This window comes from Aspergillus nomiae, assembly GCF_001204775.2.
Source record: "Aspergillus nomiae NRRL 13137 chromosome Unknown contig00372, whole genome shotgun sequence".
Taxonomy (NCBI): Eukaryota; Fungi; Ascomycota; class Eurotiomycetes; order Eurotiales; family Aspergillaceae; genus Aspergillus; species Aspergillus nomiae.
The window spans coordinates 14,993-33,161 of record NW_015378427.1 but is presented as its reverse complement, the minus strand read 5'-3'; the positions used below and the strand labels follow the sequence as shown (position 1 = coordinate 33,161).

General features: G+C 51.1%; 8 protein-coding genes across 8 annotated transcripts; 3 read left to right on the top strand and 5 right to left on the bottom strand.

The window, feature by feature from the left end:
- Positions 1–204: 204 nt before the first annotated feature.
- ANOM_009194 (ABC transporter C family protein) lies at positions 205–1,180 on the bottom strand (the record flags this gene model as incomplete). Its single annotated transcript, XM_015554450.1, has 2 exons — positions 205–322; positions 390–1,180. 2 exons carry the CDS (start codon positions 1,178–1,180, stop codon positions 205–207), a joined length of 909 nt encoding a protein of 302 aa, XP_015403065.1.
- Positions 1,181–1,227: 47 nt separating this feature from the next.
- On the bottom strand, positions 1,228–4,880 carry ANOM_009193 (putative ABC multidrug transporter; the record flags this gene model as incomplete). Its single annotated transcript, XM_015554449.1, has 3 exons — positions 1,228–2,039; positions 2,090–4,728; positions 4,777–4,880. 3 exons carry the CDS (start codon positions 4,878–4,880, stop codon positions 1,228–1,230), a joined length of 3,555 nt encoding a protein of 1,184 aa, XP_015403071.1.
- A 465-nt stretch (positions 4,881–5,345) lies between these two features.
- Positions 5,346–6,747, bottom strand: ANOM_009192 (uncharacterized protein; the record flags this gene model as incomplete). The annotated part of the gene is made up of 3 exons (XM_015554448.1): positions 5,346–6,123; positions 6,178–6,255; positions 6,320–6,747. 3 exons carry the CDS (start codon positions 6,745–6,747, stop codon positions 5,346–5,348), a joined length of 1,284 nt encoding a protein of 427 aa, XP_015403066.1.
- Positions 6,748–8,304: 1,557 nt separating this feature from the next.
- ANOM_009191 (phosphatidylserine decarboxylase family protein) lies at positions 8,305–10,152 on the top strand (the record flags this gene model as incomplete). The annotated part of the gene is made up of 3 exons (XM_015554447.1): positions 8,305–8,329; positions 8,813–8,843; positions 8,910–10,152. The coding sequence occupies 3 exons, from the start codon at positions 8,305–8,307 to the stop codon at positions 10,150–10,152; spliced, it is 1,299 nt and encodes a 432-aa protein (XP_015403068.1).
- Positions 10,153–10,276: 124 nt separating this feature from the next.
- On the top strand, positions 10,277–13,047 carry ANOM_009190 (uncharacterized protein; the record flags this gene model as incomplete). Its single annotated transcript, XM_015554446.1, has 2 exons — positions 10,277–10,489; positions 11,527–13,047. The coding sequence occupies 2 exons, from the start codon at positions 10,277–10,279 to the stop codon at positions 13,045–13,047; spliced, it is 1,734 nt and encodes a 577-aa protein (XP_015403067.1).
- Positions 13,048–13,582: 535 nt separating this feature from the next.
- On the bottom strand, positions 13,583–14,899 carry sur2 (sphingosine hydroxylase; the record flags this gene model as incomplete). The annotated part of the gene is made up of 2 exons (XM_015554445.1): positions 13,583–14,151; positions 14,209–14,899. 2 exons carry the CDS (start codon positions 14,897–14,899, stop codon positions 13,583–13,585), a joined length of 1,260 nt encoding a protein of 419 aa, XP_015403072.1.
- Positions 14,900–16,071: 1,172 nt separating this feature from the next.
- ANOM_009188 (translationally-controlled tumor protein) lies at positions 16,072–16,868 on the top strand (the record flags this gene model as incomplete). Its single annotated transcript, XM_015554444.1, has 4 exons — positions 16,072–16,086; positions 16,233–16,526; positions 16,569–16,717; positions 16,784–16,868. The coding sequence occupies 4 exons, from the start codon at positions 16,072–16,074 to the stop codon at positions 16,866–16,868; spliced, it is 543 nt and encodes a 180-aa protein (XP_015403073.1).
- Positions 16,869–17,385: 517 nt separating this feature from the next.
- Positions 17,386–18,165, bottom strand: ANOM_009187 (putative C6 transcription factor; the record flags this gene model as incomplete). The annotated part of the gene is made up of 1 exon (XM_015554443.1): positions 17,386–18,165. One exon carries the CDS (start codon positions 18,163–18,165, stop codon positions 17,386–17,388), a length of 780 nt encoding a protein of 259 aa, XP_015403076.1.
- Between the last annotated feature and the right edge of the window lie 4 nt (positions 18,166–18,169).

Below are 18,169 nucleotides of genomic sequence, written 5' to 3'. Positions count from 1 at the left end.
TTGTTTTTTTTAGGTAATGATGTGGAGAAAGATGTGATGATGATAGAATACTGCTTTATGGAATACATATTCATTTTTTCATTCTATATGCAATGTGACTGTGTACAAATTCGGTGAATCATGGGCATGCTTGCTCTGTCCAACTTCTGTCGGCTAGTTTGTAGTGAGTATATCGTTGTGCTATTTCGTGGTTATAGTATTTCTTCACGACGCAGAAGGCTTCGTCTCAATCATCTGCACGAGCTCGTCATATTCGCCTGTGTTGCGCAGCATATCCCAGAACACGCCTTCTTTCTTGACCAGGTTGGCGGGCGTGTCGTTCCTAGTATGCTCGTTAGCATCGACATGTCGCATTACTATCAATCAAGTACAGTGGTTGGGGAACATACTCGACAATCTCCCCATCGGCCATAACAAGCACCCGATCGTAATCCATAATAGTCCTCAGCCGATGCGCGATAGCGATGATGGTGCAATCCGGGAACATCTCCCTCAGGACGCGCTGCATGTGCATGTCCGTCTCATGGTCGACGGAGGCCGTCGCCTCGTCCAGCAGCACGACTTTCGACCGGCGACACATGGCCCGCGCCAGACTGAGCACCTGGCGCTGGCCCTGGCTGAAGTTCTCGCCGTTGGCCGCCACGGGGGTGTTGAGGGTGAGGGGGGCGGGTGGGTTTGGCGGGATGGGCATGGTCCGGAACGTGGATGGAGGTGCAGGCGGCCAGGGCGGAGGCGAGCTCGGTTTCGCTGGAGCGCCGAACGGGTCGAGGTTGGAGTGGACGTCGCCGGAGAACAGGACGGGTTCTTGGGGGATCAGGGTGACGCTGGTGCGCAGGCGGTTCAGGAGGATGGTGGCGATGTCGACGCCGTCGATGGTGATCTGGCCCGAGGCGAGGTTCACGAATCGCAGCAGGGAGAGTCCCAGGGTGCTTTTGCCGCTGCCGGTTCGGCCGACGAGCCCAATGCGCTCGCCTGCGTTCGCGACGAAGGATACATTGTGCAGCACGTCGGGCCCGTCGGCCTGGTATCGCGCGGTGACGTTGTGGAACTCGACGCGGCCGGATGAGGGCCAGCTGGCTGGGACGACTGACGACTTGGCTTGCAGGTGTTCCTCGGGTTCGATATCGGTGTATTCGCGCACGCGCTGGAAACAGTTCAGCTCGACTTCCAGCTCGTTCATTGTCCGGACTAGGTTGAGGATGTTCTGGCTCAGGCCGATGGCGTTGGTCAATGAGAAGCGACGAGCCCTGCTGGCCCGGACCAGAAGTACGCCACGCAGCCCGCGGCGGCGGCGACGGATGCGGCACAGAAGTCGGATCGCACGGATATCCAGCGGTTGCAGTTGTACTGTGTTTCCGCGGAGCGGGCATGGACGGCCAGCTTCTCGGCAAGGAGCCTCTGGAACACCAGGTCCATGTCCTTGCGGGCGCGAATGACGCACAGGCCGGAAAGCGAGTCGGTGAAATGTGAAAATACGGGAGAGTAGTTGATGGATGTCAGCCGCTTGATGGACACCTGCGTGCGGGTGTACATCTCCCCGATGAAGAACCCGACGGTGCATATGACAGCAGCCGGAAGAGCGAATATAGGCATGATGGAGGCGACGCTGGCAATGCGCAGCAGGAACCGCAGCCCGTTCTCGATTGACATGCGTAGCCAGTCTATCAGCACGGTGTCTAGCGAGCGGGTGTCGTTGCCGAAGCGGTTGATCAATCGTCCGATGGGATTCTGGTCAAACCAGGAGATGGGAGCCGATAGTACCGCCGTCACTAATCGCCTGTGCATCTTCTTTGCCGCTGTCCAGCTCCCGTACTGATAGAGGAGATTGCCAGTGAGCTGCAGTAGCAGGAAGAGGATGATCGCAGCGGCATAGACCCCTAGATAGTAGAGGGAGTTTGGGTTCTCGTACTTCTCGTATGCACCCATCCAGATAGAGAGCCAGTAGGTGATTGCGAAGTAGGCGGTTTGCACTGCGATAGTCACAGCCATTGCTATGGGTGCGTAGCAAGGCCCGCCGAATAGGAGCATATATTGTAAGGCTTGAGCAATGGTTAGGTGTGCTTTGAGAGTGTTACGGGATGGAACTTACCCAAAGTGCGCGGCACACGCCCTGTAGCTGATGTTTCCTTTGCTATGCGCCCTACCTGCGGACTTTGCTGCTCATGTGCCGGGGCAATAGTGGTTGTAGGCTCCGAAGGGGCGTCATAGGGTTCCTCTACTATTAGCGGCGTACCTAAGGTTACGGAATCTGTGTCGGTTGCGGGTGTACTGCAACCCGTACGCTGTAGAAGGGTCTGGGGGAGGCTCAAAGGTGTTTCTTCCGTAGATGCCTTGCCATGATCGAGCCGTACAAGCAGCTCTGCATCCTGCAACGCGGCCGGATAATGCGTGATAAGAACGACCGTTCTATCTGAGAGCAAGCCACTGCGAAAGCACTTGTCGTAAACCAGTGTAGTGGTATGAGTGTCAAGCGCAGAAAAGATATCGTCCAGCAGGAGGGTGGAGGACTGCGAATATAGCGCCCTCGCCAAGGATACTCTTTGCTTCTGACCACCGGAAAGCGATGTGCCCTTTTCGCCCACGACGGTAAGATCGCCAGCCGGCAGCTGTCGGAGGTCTTGAACCAACCCGCTTGCTTCGATCACTGCGTTGTACCGAGCTTTGTCAAATGGGCTGAAGAAGGTGATGTTTTCACGAATGGTGTCATTCTGGAGCCAAGGAGCTTGTGGCACATAAGCCACGTCTCGTGGGCATGAGGCCGTTCCAGATTCGAGCACAGTTTCTCCCAGCAACGAAAGTAATAAAGAAGTCTTTCCACTGCCGGTGGGACCGGTCACTACGTTCAGGGCGCGTGGTCTGAAGCGAACTGAAACATCATGCAATCTGAAAGCAGCAATCGGGGTGCGGCGAAACGTTGCATTCTTGAGCTCCAATGGTCCTTCGGGGTGATGTTTGATTTCCATTGCTGTATCGAAAAAGCGGTCGACTCGCCGCAGCGATTCGGCCCCTTGGGCAGAGGCTCGGCTGATATTGGACAGCCAGACGAATTGGGACCGCAAGGTCTCCATAATAGACAGAGATGTGAAGGCCGTTGCGGCGCGCAGAGTGTCATTGGTAAATAGCACAAAGACGGAGAACATGACCAGCAAGCTCACCATCGGTAGCAGGTCGCCAGACATGGAAATTGCCGCTGCATAAACACTCCGTCTCCAGAGGCGGCGTTGTTCCACACCTCGAGCTTCGTTGATAGAGTCCATTGCGGCATGCTCCCAGCCGAAATATTTCAGCGTACGTATGGAGTTCAAGTACTCTGATATTTTAGAGAGCCGAACATCCGTAGCCTGCATAACAGATCTCTGGATGCGTGACACCCTGCGAGAGGCCAAGGCAGGGAGAGGAGACAGACATAGAAGTGCAGAGACACCAAAAAGCGATGGCCAGCCGAGCATTCGATAGAGGAATATCACGGCAACTGTGGTGGCTATTGGGGCTGCAGTAACCACGAAAAAGATGTCGCGAGAGTTGTAGATGGCGTCCACATCATACGACATGAGGCTGGTTATGTTCGCTTGACTCGACTTGGGCGCCCCTTTCGCGGCATCTCTCATCTTTCGAGAGGATCTCGGGCGATCTTCTGTACTGGCTTCGGCGATCGAGTCATCATAGAGGTACGACCGCATTGCGGTCTGATATATCTCCTGTACCAGCGACATATTGACTCTAACAAGAAGTCGCGTCGCAGTGAAGATGTATTGCTGATAACACAGCGATCGCGACATTGGGCCGATAAACAAAAGGGCCACCCACAGGGCTGGATGAAGGATGGCATCGTCGGGGTTTTCCAGGTACGCGAGCAGTCGCAGCATGGAATACGGTGCGACAAAATCCAGAACTGCCGTGATGGACGACCAGCACATCATGCTCTTGATTTCGGTCTTGAGCAACCTACACAATGTTCGGAAAGTCTTGCCGCCTTTGAGCCGCTGCCTCTTGATTTTTTTGAGCCACTTAGAGGGTTCATCGTACGAGGGTAAAGGAGGGAGGTCATCCATCGTTAGGTCCCTCCGACAGCCTCGCAAGATCACGTATGTCAGCCATTCGTACGAGCAATAGTATGAGAACAAAGAACAGGTCTCTTCGGGCGACACCTCTTGGACCGTTTTCGCTTCCTCGTTTTCTGGATCAGCAGCAAACAAACGGCGTGGTCTGGGTGTCGCAGCTGCGACTATCAACACAGCAGCCAGGCAAACTATGAGGCCACCCCTGATCCCACTGAGGCCAGATGTCGCCCCGACAATCAACAAGGGAATCAAATCCTGGACGCACGCTAGGAAGAATATCGCAAGAGCCACTGCATTGACATGGCGATATAGGTGAGTGCGAGTACGCTCATTGCTGAAGCAAAACTGCATCAAGCTCAGTAAGACCCCATAGCTCACAGCGATCGCTTGTTTCCAGTTCTCTGTATGTTGTGCATCGATCCAGCCGAGACAACAAGCAGCGATTGCAGCAGCCAGATGCAACAATGCAAAAGGTAAAGAAACCCTAATGGGCAGATCTTCATTGAGTGATTCTGTTCGCATCCGAGATTTTGACCTGCCGGCACACGCCGCATAACGCAGGCCGAACGCAAGAAATACTACACATGACAACAGGACAGCGGCAAGATGCAAGTTACCTGTGGCCACGAAAGCCGAGATTTTCTGTGTTCGATATTGCCAGAGGCGCCTGGAATCAATTAGCTTGGCTAATGCAGCCCAGCGAGTATGAACCGACCTCTGGACTAGACCGCCATCTGAACCATAGACACCCTCTTCCCCTCCGAGCTGCGATAGTGAGGGGCCGATGACTTGCTGGAAACCCTCGAAGAAGTCCGACATCCTGCGTTCGCAAGAAGATAAGAACGACAAGGGCACAAGTGGCACGCAAGAACTCGCCTTGGTCTTAGTCTCCCAGCATGAGCGATGCGGGCGACTTGTGGGCCTGTCCTATCGATCTTGAAAAAAGAATAAGAGCGGTGTCCATACTACGCTAACTCCACACAATGCGGTGTTTGAGCTGGGTTATGAACAATCCGACTGGTCCATTAGGCCTGAGTCAGAAGCGAAGAACTTTTTGACTCGGATCGCCGTCGGGAATTCTGAGAGATCGGCCAACATTCCGTGGTTCCGTCCATTGCTTATCCCTGGTTCAAGTGGAGTCTCCTGGTCGCATTCAGATAAGACATTTAATTTCCTACCATGACATAGAATGTGCCTCTCTATATAATTCTCTAGGGGACAAAAGAAAATAGAGAAAAACAAAAGAAAACGGGTGGGCCAAAGCCTTCCATGTACATCCTTCGATCATCCATCCACAGGCGAACCACCATTGCGATACTGCCATAACCGGCTGAGATCTTTGACCTTCAACGGCCGTCGCTCGTATTGATCTCCTTGTCCTCGTTGACTAGCAGGGGTGGTCCTGTAGCCATCCGACGGGCGCTTATTGGTGACAAGCACCTCATTTCTCTCGTGTCTGACGTGTTTCGGCAGGATTTTCTCATACTCGACCGTTCTCGCCCCCATTTCCATAAATTCATTGGTGTCGAGGACTCTCCTGTCTGGTCCTAGCGTGAACATGGTGTCTAGATAGTGCTGGTTTAGCTGGTGGCCAGAACCCGACCGGACAAAGATCCGGCCCATATAGCGGTTTGGGACTCTGGCAAATTGCAACACCCCCCAAACACATACAAAATCGAAAGCATTGACATAATGCTCAATATGGAGAACACTTCTCTCCGCTTGCACCGAGGCATCCTGCTCAGATATCGTGGAGTCTGTAGCGGGGGGCTCTCCGTAGCCCAGAAACGATTTGTACGGGTTGTTGAAGTGGTTGGCAGCGTTCCCAAACGTATATACTTCGAGTTTGCGCAGGACATTTTCTGGCAGCTCGTCCAGGAGCCAGTCGATGATCAGACTGCCCTCGATTCCACCTTGGCTGTGCAGGATCAGGACCACCTTCTCATACTTCGGATTCAACAGTGTCGCTTTCGTGATGGCATAACCATCCCTTGTATCCGGCGTTGCGAATGTAAAGTTCCTTTGAATCAAGCACTCGATTACATCGAATACGATGCCGTCTCTGTAAGGGCGTTATATGTACATGTAACCAGGGAACTGTCAAGGGGCAACGTACGTCGGATTATGCACGCCGATGATTTTCCGGCCAAAAGTATAGGCAAGCCGGTCTATGTTATTTTGCAGCCAATGTCGTCTATTCTAATAGGTAAGAGACACGGACACTGGTATATCTGGGTCGGAACACGCTCCCAACTTACCCGACCGCGACGCCATTGATAAACACCCAACATTCACGTTCATGTTCCGGCCGCTCCTCGATAGGGACTCGTGACTCGAGAACCTCGTCTGTATTGTTGAAGACAAGCGCGCAGATGGCTCGATTGATCCATACAAAGACCACCACATAGATTGAGATCCACAATGCCGGCACCATACACAAGAAACCACCCACCACCGACAGTAAGAAAGCCACCTGGCACAGAGCCAGGACAACATGTGCAATGACATTGAACGTGTTCTCTGTCGAAGGAAATAGCTCGTCCAGCTCATCCGAGGAAGACAGCGGGAGTATTATTCCCGGCAGACACCATAGACTCCTGAGGACGAGGAGAATGTCGGCGCACAGCAACCTCAACGGCGACGCTGTATAGGGCAAGGGCGGTTTTCGTCCATTTTTCCTCTTCATGGGGAAAGCCATGAGATATCAGCTTTGGTCTGGAATTGCGGCTTGAGCTTACGGCAGTATCCGCCAACAGTCGAAATCTAAGTTCCTGTATCCATATTGTGAGCGAACGGCAGAGGCACAAAAAATAAGGAAAGAGCGACGCACTATGTTTAACTATTCTAGGAGTCTTTTTTCGTGTGCAAAATCCGATCCGACTAACCACGATATCCTTTCGTTTTAGTAAATCTGTCCCTCCAGTAAGGCGGGTTGAGCGTGCCCCATGATAGGGACCATCATCCTCGGCAAGATCCACATGATGCTCCCTATTCATGCCCTAGACTCGGATTGAGAATGTGCCCAGACGCACTTGTATTTAGTGGCGGCTCCAGATGAGCTTTCATTGCCGCGGCCAAGCGACACAAGCTCGAATCGGATTAATCGGGGCTCGTCCAGATGATCGACATCCACTCATGTGATGATCCATGGCGCCCTCGCTACGAACTACTCCTAGGCGTCTCCATATTTCTTGCTGAACAATGATAAACACGGCTAACATACCCTGTCCTAGTCTTGCTTGTGGGCAAGGATCCAGGACCGTGTAGTCACAACTCTTCCAGGTAAGACTGTCCCCATGCACGACCTACATCAGAGGAACAGGGATCAGGCAAAGCAAGCTGAAGGCCACATGTCTCCATGAGTCACCTTGGTCATTATAATTCACTCCGCTATATTGAAAGATGTCAGCTGATTGGGCATAGCAACACAACTATAGCGCGCGATTTAAAAAGAACCGCGCGTTCTACCTGTGCCGTTAATACCCCGTATCATTCTTGGCATTGTTGAATCCGACATACTTGCAAATAGACACCCAATATACTTCTGATATACTGGGTAGGCCAGTCTAGAGCCTTCAGGGCTACTGATGATAGACTTGAAGTGTTCAATTTTGGAGATAAATCTCAGACGTTGCAAGCCAGCCCTACGATGTACATAAGCAGAACAAGGTAGCTCTCGATGGAGGACCAACGGTCAGACAGTGCAGAGAGAACAGTAGCACGACTCGATGTAATATATTCTGAGATCTAATAGATAAAGCTTGGTGAATATGTAGACAACCATAATAGATAGGTCAAGGCGTCGCGCCAGAGTCTATAGGTGAGGTACCAATTCTTGGAATCCCAATTAGGGCTGCAGCCAGCCTGAGCGGGGGGGAATACAACGTCGGATTTCAGAAGTGCTCTGGCTTCTTCTGTTTCTTCATTAGAAGCATGTCTATGGACACGTGATCCTAAGAGGTCTAAAGGACTATATTATGCTCGATCGCTATGGCCGGGCACCTTCTAGAGCCCTTTGTATTAATATACTAGTAGAATAGGTAGACAGGCTCATCGTACACCTATCAGCCTAACATTCTCTCCTGTTTCCCTGTTGTCTTTTCCTTTCTTCCTCTTCTTGTATCAGAGTCTCCATTCGTGATCTATCCAATGGTAGCGCTCCAGTTTTTGGTAACCCTAAAGCATGGATCCCATCGCCTTTTGTTGCAGAGCCCAGCTGACTTTGAACAAAATAGAAATCATAATGTCTAGCTCCGAAGGGTTAAAGAGTACATAGTAAGCCTCGAAAATATTTATGAGTCTTCAATGAGGAGTTTTGAAGCCTGCCTATATTCCGTGATGTCAAGTATGATGCAGAAGTGGAATAACTGCCTCAAAGCGTGCAAGAATAATGTTTGCAGCAGCTCTTATGCTTCAGACGCACATTATAGTGGAAGATATAATCCATACATCGCCCAGGGTAGCGGATGGCGTTGCTTGTCGATGGGTCGCCAAGAATCTTGCTATGCATATTGAAAATCGATGTATGAGAAACTCTTTTGCTTTTTCTTTCTTTTCCCCCTTGCGTCAACTGCCGTCATCGTCGTCCTTTCCATGATTCTCTTTTCACAAAACCTCAACTATTTCTCATCTACGCATCCTACATACCTGCCGGTGCTAACCTGAGTAAAGATGATATCTAACGTCTTTCGTTTTCTAAATCAAGTAAGTACTAGTCGATCCAAGCACATTACGCTAAACTATTTTGATAGAAACCACCATTAACCGCGACCCGCTGCAGAGGTATGTCCCATTCCGTGCAGCCCGCATTTCAAGCACGATCAATCCCTTATAACGGTCGTGAAACAGGCCAACTCAACAGACTGCCGATAAAGCCCGTGCGACATGGCTCGCGAACCTGACCAAGGAAGTCAGCCAGGGCACCGGCGAGCTGCACCCTGTGCTGCAAGAATTCCAGCACCTCATTGAATCCAACCCACGCATCTACATGCTGTTCCAGTCCATGTGGGCCCAGGCACAGGAGCAGGGGGGTCCGGACCGGAACCGTAGCCATGAAGTCCAAGACTACCAGCAGATGCTACAAGTGCTGAACTATATCATCACGCACGCACCGCCGTACACGGAAATCCTCGCTGGGGTTCCCATAATCGGGGTGTTCCAATACGCCATCCCGACAGTCAGCGGCTACGCTGTCTTCGTTGACCCGGAGGTCAACGCCATGCTCAAAAAGGTACTGGATGCGTGGAGCCAGTTTCTCTCCTCGCCGGAATCAGCATCTGTGCTCGATACCTCGTCCACGGGCTGGTTTGGGGACGCATCGATGCGCAAACTGATCAGCATGGGTAATGTCGGCGGCACGACCTACGAGTTTGACGAGCTGTTCGTCTGCGACCGCACTGCTCCCAACTACGGCTTCCGGTCTTGGGATGCGTTCTTCACGCGCCCGTTTAGAGAGAACATTCGGCCCGTCGCCTCACCAGATGACGACGCGGTCATCGCCAATGCATGCGAATCGCAGCCCTTCACTTTGGCCATGGATGTGAAAGCTCGGGATAGTTTCTGGATCAAAGGCCAGACCTATTCCCTGGTTGATATGTTTGGGGCTGGGTTTCCGGACTGTTTCATCGGCGGGACTATCTACCAAGGTTACCTAGACACGTTTAGTTATCACCGGTGGCACGCGCCTGTCTCGGGGAAGGTTGTGAAGGCATACACGATTGACGGGACTTATTGTTCTACGCCCCGAGCCATAGACAAGGATGCTGACGATGGCCAAGAAGGGGTCGAAATTGCATATCAGGTGTATCTGTCCGCAATGGCGACACGAGCAGTGATCTTCATTCAGTCGGATGACCCGGATATCGGCCTGGTGGGCTTTCTGGGGATTGGTATGGTAGAAATCTCAACGTGTGACATTACTGTGAAAGAAGGGGAGTTTGTCAAGAAGGGAGACCAAATTGGAATGTTTCATTATGGAGGATCGTCCCATTGTGTCGTCTTCCAGGAAGGGGTCAATGTGACGGGATTCCCGGAGATTGGAAGCAAGGAGAACGTGCCTGTCCGGGGCAGATTGGCTGTTTTGCAGCGGTAGGAGACATGGGCAAACTACGCAACAATAGAGGGAAAGGAACTTAGCATATGTCTACGTGCTCCTATGATGTAACATGACCTTGTTTTTTGGCAGTTCAGGTTAGATTGTTCGTGGTAGAGCCTCAATGTCTACTACCTTGATCCAACTCTCCTATCACCAAACTGCTCGCAATCGCACTGAGCTCAGTCTGGAGAACCTTCTCGCTGGCACTCACAGGCAACTTATCAGGAACCTCGGTCTCTGCACCAGTTCAGAATACATGACCAGGAACCTTCTGAATGGCAATCCGACTTCTCAACTGAACCTTGATGCCCAGGCTATGCTCTTGCCTCCTACAGTAAGTAAATTAGGCATTCAGACGAACAAAGTGAGGGTGTATGACCTAGAGCGCTCTAGGGACCCTTGGTATATAAGCCTGACTCTTTCTTGACTCCCTTGTTCACATATTGCTAACCCTGGATTAGTCCGACGTCTTATGGACGACAATATAGTTCGGCCGTCCATGGAACTTTATGCGCGACTTTTTCGATCACGATCGGACGAAAGAAAGTAGTAGGTGATTTCTGGAGAAAGGTCCAGGCTGCTGCTTCGTAGAGTGATGGCACTGGACGAATTGTTGTCCAAGTTTGCTGTGTAGAATCAACGGAGGATTAGTAGGAGATGGGAACTCCATACGGAATATACTATCTTTATCTCAAGTGTTTTCTGTACACCTGTTGTCAGACCCCGAGGACTTATTCCTTTGCTTATATCTCCCCCCAGCTAAATCTCTCACGCATCATGACTTTCATCTTAGGATCTCTCCCATCGAGCAATACTTCATTGTATGTTTTACCAAGAAATCCTTATCTTTCCCACCGATCCAAATCGTTCCTCTTCAAGAGACACTGGATATCACCGCAGCAGACTCCCCAAACCAGCAGCGTCTCCAACTCATCTCCGATATCTTGAATTGGATGAAATAGTGGCGATTATTTAAACAATGAATACATGAGGAACAAAAAAGATATCGAACAGAAAAACTCCCACTCCGCATTGTTGAAAGAAACAATACATACAACTTCAGAATGCCACTGCATCAATCACAAAGACTTTGTTCCTGAAAAAAGAAAAATAAAGGAAAAGAAAAACATAGTCACAGTGTATAAAGCAGTCATTGAGCCCCTACTGGTTTCATGGCCTGCTTTCTCGTCCTGTTTCAGCTGGTCCCGTCCCCACTTCCAAAAGTTGGCTCCCAAAAGTTGGTCCAAATAGATCCACACAAGGGTTTGCTTTTCAGATAACAGACAGAACAGTTCCGGTTAGCGCTGGAGAAACGCCCATCGCTAGTGTCGAGAATATGATACCTGCGATCTCACTGGATAGTGCGTCTAGTCGCCGACAGGACGCCACGAACGAAGCCAGAATACTATCGACCTTCCCCGATCGTCCCAAGAACACCCCGAGGTAGAGATGAAATGCCTTCGGTCAGTGGCTAGTCTCAGCAAGGAGGAAGTGAGACTGCTAACCCGAGTCCTGCGCATAGGGTTCATCGACCCAGCTGGGAACGAGCCTAGAGACAAAGGCGAGATAATGAAGGCGATCAAGAAACTTCCCTCGGTCCTGCAGAGGCACTGGCTAGATCACTGGATGAACCTCATAGGTCGGGCGCCGGCCGTGGCCCTGTGTGATTTGCACACAAAACTGAACCCCTACATTATCCAATACATATTCGAGCTGCTGCGATGCGAGGTTATCACGCATTTGGAGTGCCTCTACTGGTACCATAGTGTGCTCCGGGATGCTCGCCTTGACGGCGTCGATCTCAAAGTGCGAGATATTGTGTACAGCCTGCGGGACATACATTACATGTGGACCCCCTCTCGACGAGTTGTCCAAGGAAGCCCGGTCACGTACCAGCAGAATAAGTGCGAAGCGTGCATCCTAGCCCGGGTTGTCAACGGGCGGAAATTCCTGCAACATCTCCGGACAGCCCTCCTGAGCCGGACAGCAACCAGGAGGAATCATCGGGTACCGACGTTCCTCCCGTTCGTGGATGAAAGCATAGCCTGCCATGAAGGCTTCATCGATAGGATACATTGGCGCAGCAGCACTCTGGCGACAGCCATGAAGCGTCAGCGGAAACATGCTCACCGGGCTCGGATGATGTCTAACCCTATTGTGAGTCTCAAACAAGAGACCTCAAAAGCCACAGATGAGATTGTAGTTCCCATTGGCATAGATCCGGAGGTTCTCGAGTCATTCCACGGGGACCGACAAAAGGACGGAAACCATGGTGAACCCTACACAACGTCTGAGCCGGTGCCCAAAAGACACGATAGTGACACCGACACCCTTGCTGGAATAGTCGGGTTGTACAATGAGCCTCAACCTCTGAATTGGATATCCTCTCCCACATCCTGTGCGATGGAGAGTCAATCAGATGTCTCTTCTGTCACTTACACCGACGAATCACCCTCTCATGTGTCACCTACCTCCCCTAAGGACAACCCGTGGCTCGCTCCATTAACTTCCACACCAGATCCGTTGCCTGGTCGTTCACCATCAATCCACAAGAGAAAAGCCCCAATGGAAAAACCCGCCGATGATGTCGATGATGGATATACAAGCAGGTACATCCCTCCCCGGAAAATGCCCAACTGGAAGCATGTGTTGGGTAGATCCAACTCCTTGGACCTATTTTCCACCGGAGGTCAAAGCCTCTACTGGGAAGAACCCCCAGGGGATGACGGATGTGAGCAAATAGCGACCCAATACCGCAATCTGCTCAGCCCAGTTCAGCCATACTACGAATCGGAACACGATGAACGGTTCTCCCAGTCAGATTACGAAGGCAATCCAATAGGAAACAGGGAAAGTCAAGATACCAACTGGAGCTTTCTATTTAGATCCTAGGGGTGCTTCTGAAAGAATAAGGTAGGATGTGATCACATCGGCCTGAACGCCGCCTGTGTTCCAACGCTGCGTCGCTTGGGAGATATACACACGGTGTTGATCAAGCATCTGTTGTGCATTCAAAACATAACCTAGTATGTAATTCATAATACAAGCAAAAGAAGAAGAAAAAACGTTCTTTGAGAAAAAAAAAAGAGCAAAGGGCTCTGGAGAAAGTCAAAGAAAAAAGATTGAAAAGAAAGGTAGTGATGGACCCTGCGGTCCAAACCCATTGCCATAAATCGTCCTAATTATAATGAGTTTACCACCAAAGAGAAGTCATTGTACAAGCCAACATATACTCATGATCCCCAATATTAATACTAACAATAGTCCTGAAAGTTCGGAGGCGTCCTGCCCCTCCGAAGCCCTTCAATGTAACAAAAAAGAGTCGAGAAAGAAGATATTAGGATTATAAAAATATTCACCGAGAAGAGAATACCCGAGGGGAGGAAAGAAGGTAGCGAAAGGTACAGAAGAAGCCAGAAGGTGAGGACTAGAGGACGCTGCTGGCCACCCCGTGCTTCGAGCCCTTCAGGCCGTCAAAGGTCGCCGTCCTTTTGCGCAATCGTGATCGTGCAGTTGTGTCTGCCGGCTCATCCGATGAGACCGTAGCGGAAGACGATACGCCCTCTCCGTTGGCTCGAACCTCGTGAGCGCTGTCGTTGTCCAGCTTCCTCTGTGCTGCGTCACGACCCCGCTCATAACGAAGTTTAACATCACCCTTCCATTGAGTTTCGAGAAGCCGGTCCCAGATGGTGAAGAAGGGCTGGGAGAAGTTGGTCTTGATACCCCAGCTCTGATGGTGAATGTCATGGTAGGCGGCATTGTTGGAAGTAAAGTGCTGCAAGGGGTCCCAGGGGAACGCATAACCGCAGTGATCGTCAACGGTCTTGATAGTCGAACAGGTGAAAAACCACATGGCCTGGCGGTTGGTCATTCTAGCGGTCAAGAACGCAACACCGGTACCGGCAGTGTCGAGGAGGAATCCCTCCACGGGGTGGTTGTACAAAGCACCGAACGCATATGGGACGTATAGGCGGTGGTGGCGCGAGTGGAAGGTGACTACCAAACCAGTTAGATCATCGAGCGAGAGGTGAAGAAGCTAGATATAGGACTTACCATAAAGCCAACGGTTCAAGTGCATGGCACGATGGAGGAAATACTGCCAGGTGTCCACGACACATACACCCCAGACAAACTGCACCGTAGGAATGAAGTACCAGTAGATGAAGCTAGCCACGGACAATTCCCAACCGGCGAATGCCGGAGCGATGGCTTCGACGCCATTCTCCAAGACCAAGGTTTGGGTGAGTCCCGGATAGCGTCCACCGGCGAGAACAGCTCCCAGTATCGTATGGCCATTCTTCGTCAGAGATTTCGCCAGTCCGATCGAGTCAATGCCGAACGCCGCCAACAAACGTGGGAGGGCCCTTTGCAGGAGGCGGATACGCTGGGCCCAGACTGCCACATCATATTCCTCTTTCCCAAAGCATTCCACGGGATCGAAGTACGACATCGCCATACCGGCTATGGTTTGAATTATCTGTTGTAGAATGACATCCTTCACGACTTCCCAACGCGATACGTGGTTCCTTTTGAGGACCTCCGCTGGAGTATGCAAACGGTACTGAGGAAATAAGTCGTAGACATCAATGTAGTGATAGACCATGGATAAGGCCCAGTAAGCGATAATCGGTAGGATCAGCGCCAAGATGTTATCAGGAATCGGAGATAAAAGAGGTGGACGTGGTGTCAAGGTATACGCCGGAAGAGGCGGGAGGTCATAGACCACCGACGCATTGACTGCCATGGTCAAGACAACAGCCAGCCGATGTTAGAAGGTGTTGAAGATACAGCAGGAAAGGTTTGGACGATCAACACATGGATTGGAGGTTGACGGGTCACGCGGTCTAAACAGGGCGGAGCCAAAAAAGAATATCGATAACAGAGAGAGAAGAAGAGAACAGAAAAAAAAGAGGTACTAGTAGTATACAAGAAGGGCCGCGGTTGCTGGATCCGGATCTTTCGCGATCCACAATTTAGGGGAGGCGAACGGAGAATGCACGAACCGAGGGGCCGGAGATGCGTTCGGACGTGGGAGGTCCGAAGACGAGATGAATGGCAGAAAGGACGGGTATCAATTCGGAGCCAAACAAGACAAGTCGGAGCAAGGTAAAGAGCGTCACCTGTGGGCACTGGGCACACGGGAGAGGTCGTCGAGAGATATAAAGGAAGGGAATGCGCGATGGGGAGACGAAAGTTGAAGTGGCACCACGGGAAGTGCCAGGCGGCCGATAATCTGATCGATAATACGCTGGTGTTTCGTACCCGTCATTTGGCACTGGTCCTCCGGTTGTCGATGGGTCATTTTGGTATTCAAACGGTATTCCCACATGTATGCAGGGCGGTCTGCATGGTTGGCCGATCACCCCTGATGGACTGCAGTTGCAGCCTAATGGCTCAGGCAGCATCCGCAATCTTATGTAAGATTTGACAGTTCCCGGTAGTTAAGTTAGTTAAGAATCTATATAATAGAACCAGCAAACAAACCCCCATTGAGATCGTTTTACCCTTCTATGGGCCGCTAATGTCACTGGACTGATTTTCTAGAGATTCCTACCTTCCCTCCTGAATTGAGTAGACATTGTGCTTGTATTCCTCGCCCACTGTCAGGTGCCCCCGAGCAAACTTGATCGGGCCAGACAAGTCCACCAGTCCCAATCGGGCGTTAGCGTCGGTTTGCTGCCCCTCGAAACCAACCAGCGAAGAACGAGGGAAAAGAAAAAAAAAAAAAAAAAATTAACCCCACCAAAAAGGTTGGTCAAGAAAAACGGGTGGCACTAAAACTTCAAATATTAGTATTCCCCTCTTTCTTCCTTCTCCTTCCTTTCCTCTTGTCTAGCCGTGTGCCATTTCACTCTCATTTCCTCATCTTCGTCTTTTTTTCTTATTACCTAGGTTGATTCCTATTCATCTATCAAAATGATCATCTTCAAGGTATGACCTTTTCTTCTCCGAGGGCTGGAATTACCCCACTTTTTCCATGATTGCCAATGTCAACAATGCTTGAAGACATGCAATCCGCTGCGTTAGGCCCACATCGGATAGGTGAATGAGATACTGACAAGTACTTCTTGCTATAGGATATCTTCTCTGACGATGAGCTTGTCTCTGACACCTTCAATCTCAAGGAGGTCGAAGGTGTCCTCTTCGAGTGCGACTGCAAGAACATTACGAAGAAGGCAAACGAAGACATCCAGCTCGAGGGCGCCAACCCCTCTGCTGAGGGTGGTGACGAGGACGCTGGCGGTGATGATGGAACCATTCAGGTCCTCGACATTGTGGACCAGTTCCGTCTCCAGGAATACCCCAAGATGTCCAAGGATGATTACAAGAAATACATTAAGGGCAAGCCTCACAAGATCACCCCAAAACATGTTAGAGCATGAACGTTAACATTCTCTCCAGGCTACATGAAGAAGGTCCTCAACAAACTTGAGGAGAACAAGGCCTCCAAGGAGACGATCGACGAGTTCAAGAAAGGTGCCCCTGCCGCCGTCAAGAAGATCGTTGCCAACTGCGGCAACTACGATTTCTTCGTTGGTGAATCCTTTGATGCTGAGGCTATGTACGCTCAACCCTCATCTCTTTCCAGTGATCTTCTCATTGTCAGCACCCACTAACATATTCACAGGCTTGTCCTTATTGACTACCGCGAGGACGGTGTCACCCCCTACGCCACTCTCTGGAAGCACGGCCTTAAGGAGATGAAGGTCTAGGTTACAGTTTGCTGCGAATAATGTCTTGAATGAAAGAAGGAAGGTGCTGGAGAACGCAATTATCCTAATCCTGACAGAGCAAGTGAGACTGGGCAATCCCTTCGAGGAACCCCTCAGTCTCACCCCCTAGTCTTCTACTATAGCTCCCTCTATATCGCTTCCTCAGTATCCTGCTTGAGATCAGTCACGCCTCATGAATCCCAAAGCTGTTATGTCTCTTTCTGCATTATCATCTGCCCTACACTAGGACATCAAAACTTATATACCGCCCGCTTTTCTCCGCCATTCCATCCAGAATTTGGATAGGTGAAAAAAAAATATCAGTTTCACCCTGTTATTCAGGACTATCGGTTTTTAATTCTTCTACCCCAAGTATGCGTAGTATGTCGTAAACAGGAGTGTGGCTTCGTTCATAAAAACCTATATACAAAACGACCAGGTATATGTACCGTAGAATACAAAAATAAACAAACGCCTCTAAATTCCCCAAACAGGCTGGTTCAAAACAAATAGAGCATCAACAGTATCCAACCCAATCGGGGCCAGGAATACTGCCCAACCCCGTTTCACTGCCCCCCAGACTCGCCGTCCGACTACCGCCACCCATGCCACCGCCAAGATCCCCAAACTCGAACCCAGCCACGGGATCTAGTTCCATGAGCTCGTCGGCGACGGGGAGATGCTGGCCGAAGACCGCGTCCCACTGGTCCCAGTCGAAGTTCAGGTTCGGGTCCATCATGGAGGGGGGCGTTGGGCCGGCGGCCATGGACTGGGCGCTAGGCGAGGCCAGGTCCATGAAAGACAAGGGCGGGGGCGGAGTGGAAGTAAAAGGGATGGCGGTGCTCAGGGGTGGGATGATGCGGTCAGGAGAGGAGAGGGTGGAAGCAGGGGGAGGAGTGTCGACCGTCGCATTGGCCTTGGCTGCGGGCGATTGGGGAATCTGGGGAGTCGGTAGATTTGGCGGCGTGTCTGGGATGGAAGTTGGGGCAGAAGTTTGGGGTAGCTGGTATCGAAGGGGACTGGGTCGGATGGTGGAGACCGGGTTGGGGAGCATGTGCGAGCGTGTCATGTTGTAGAACATCTTCGAGAAGTCGGCAAGTTGTTGTCGCGACGTCATGGTGGACATCGAGGGAGTCGGCGCTGTAGAGCCGCTATTGGCATAATATGGATTGGAGGCGCATGGATATTCGTCCGGTCCGGATGCTGCACCGGCTTGGATCTGTGCTTGCTCGGTCCATAGCTTATGTGGATCCAGACCGGCTTTCTGCCACGCTTTCTGACGTAGCCTGCGAATCATATCC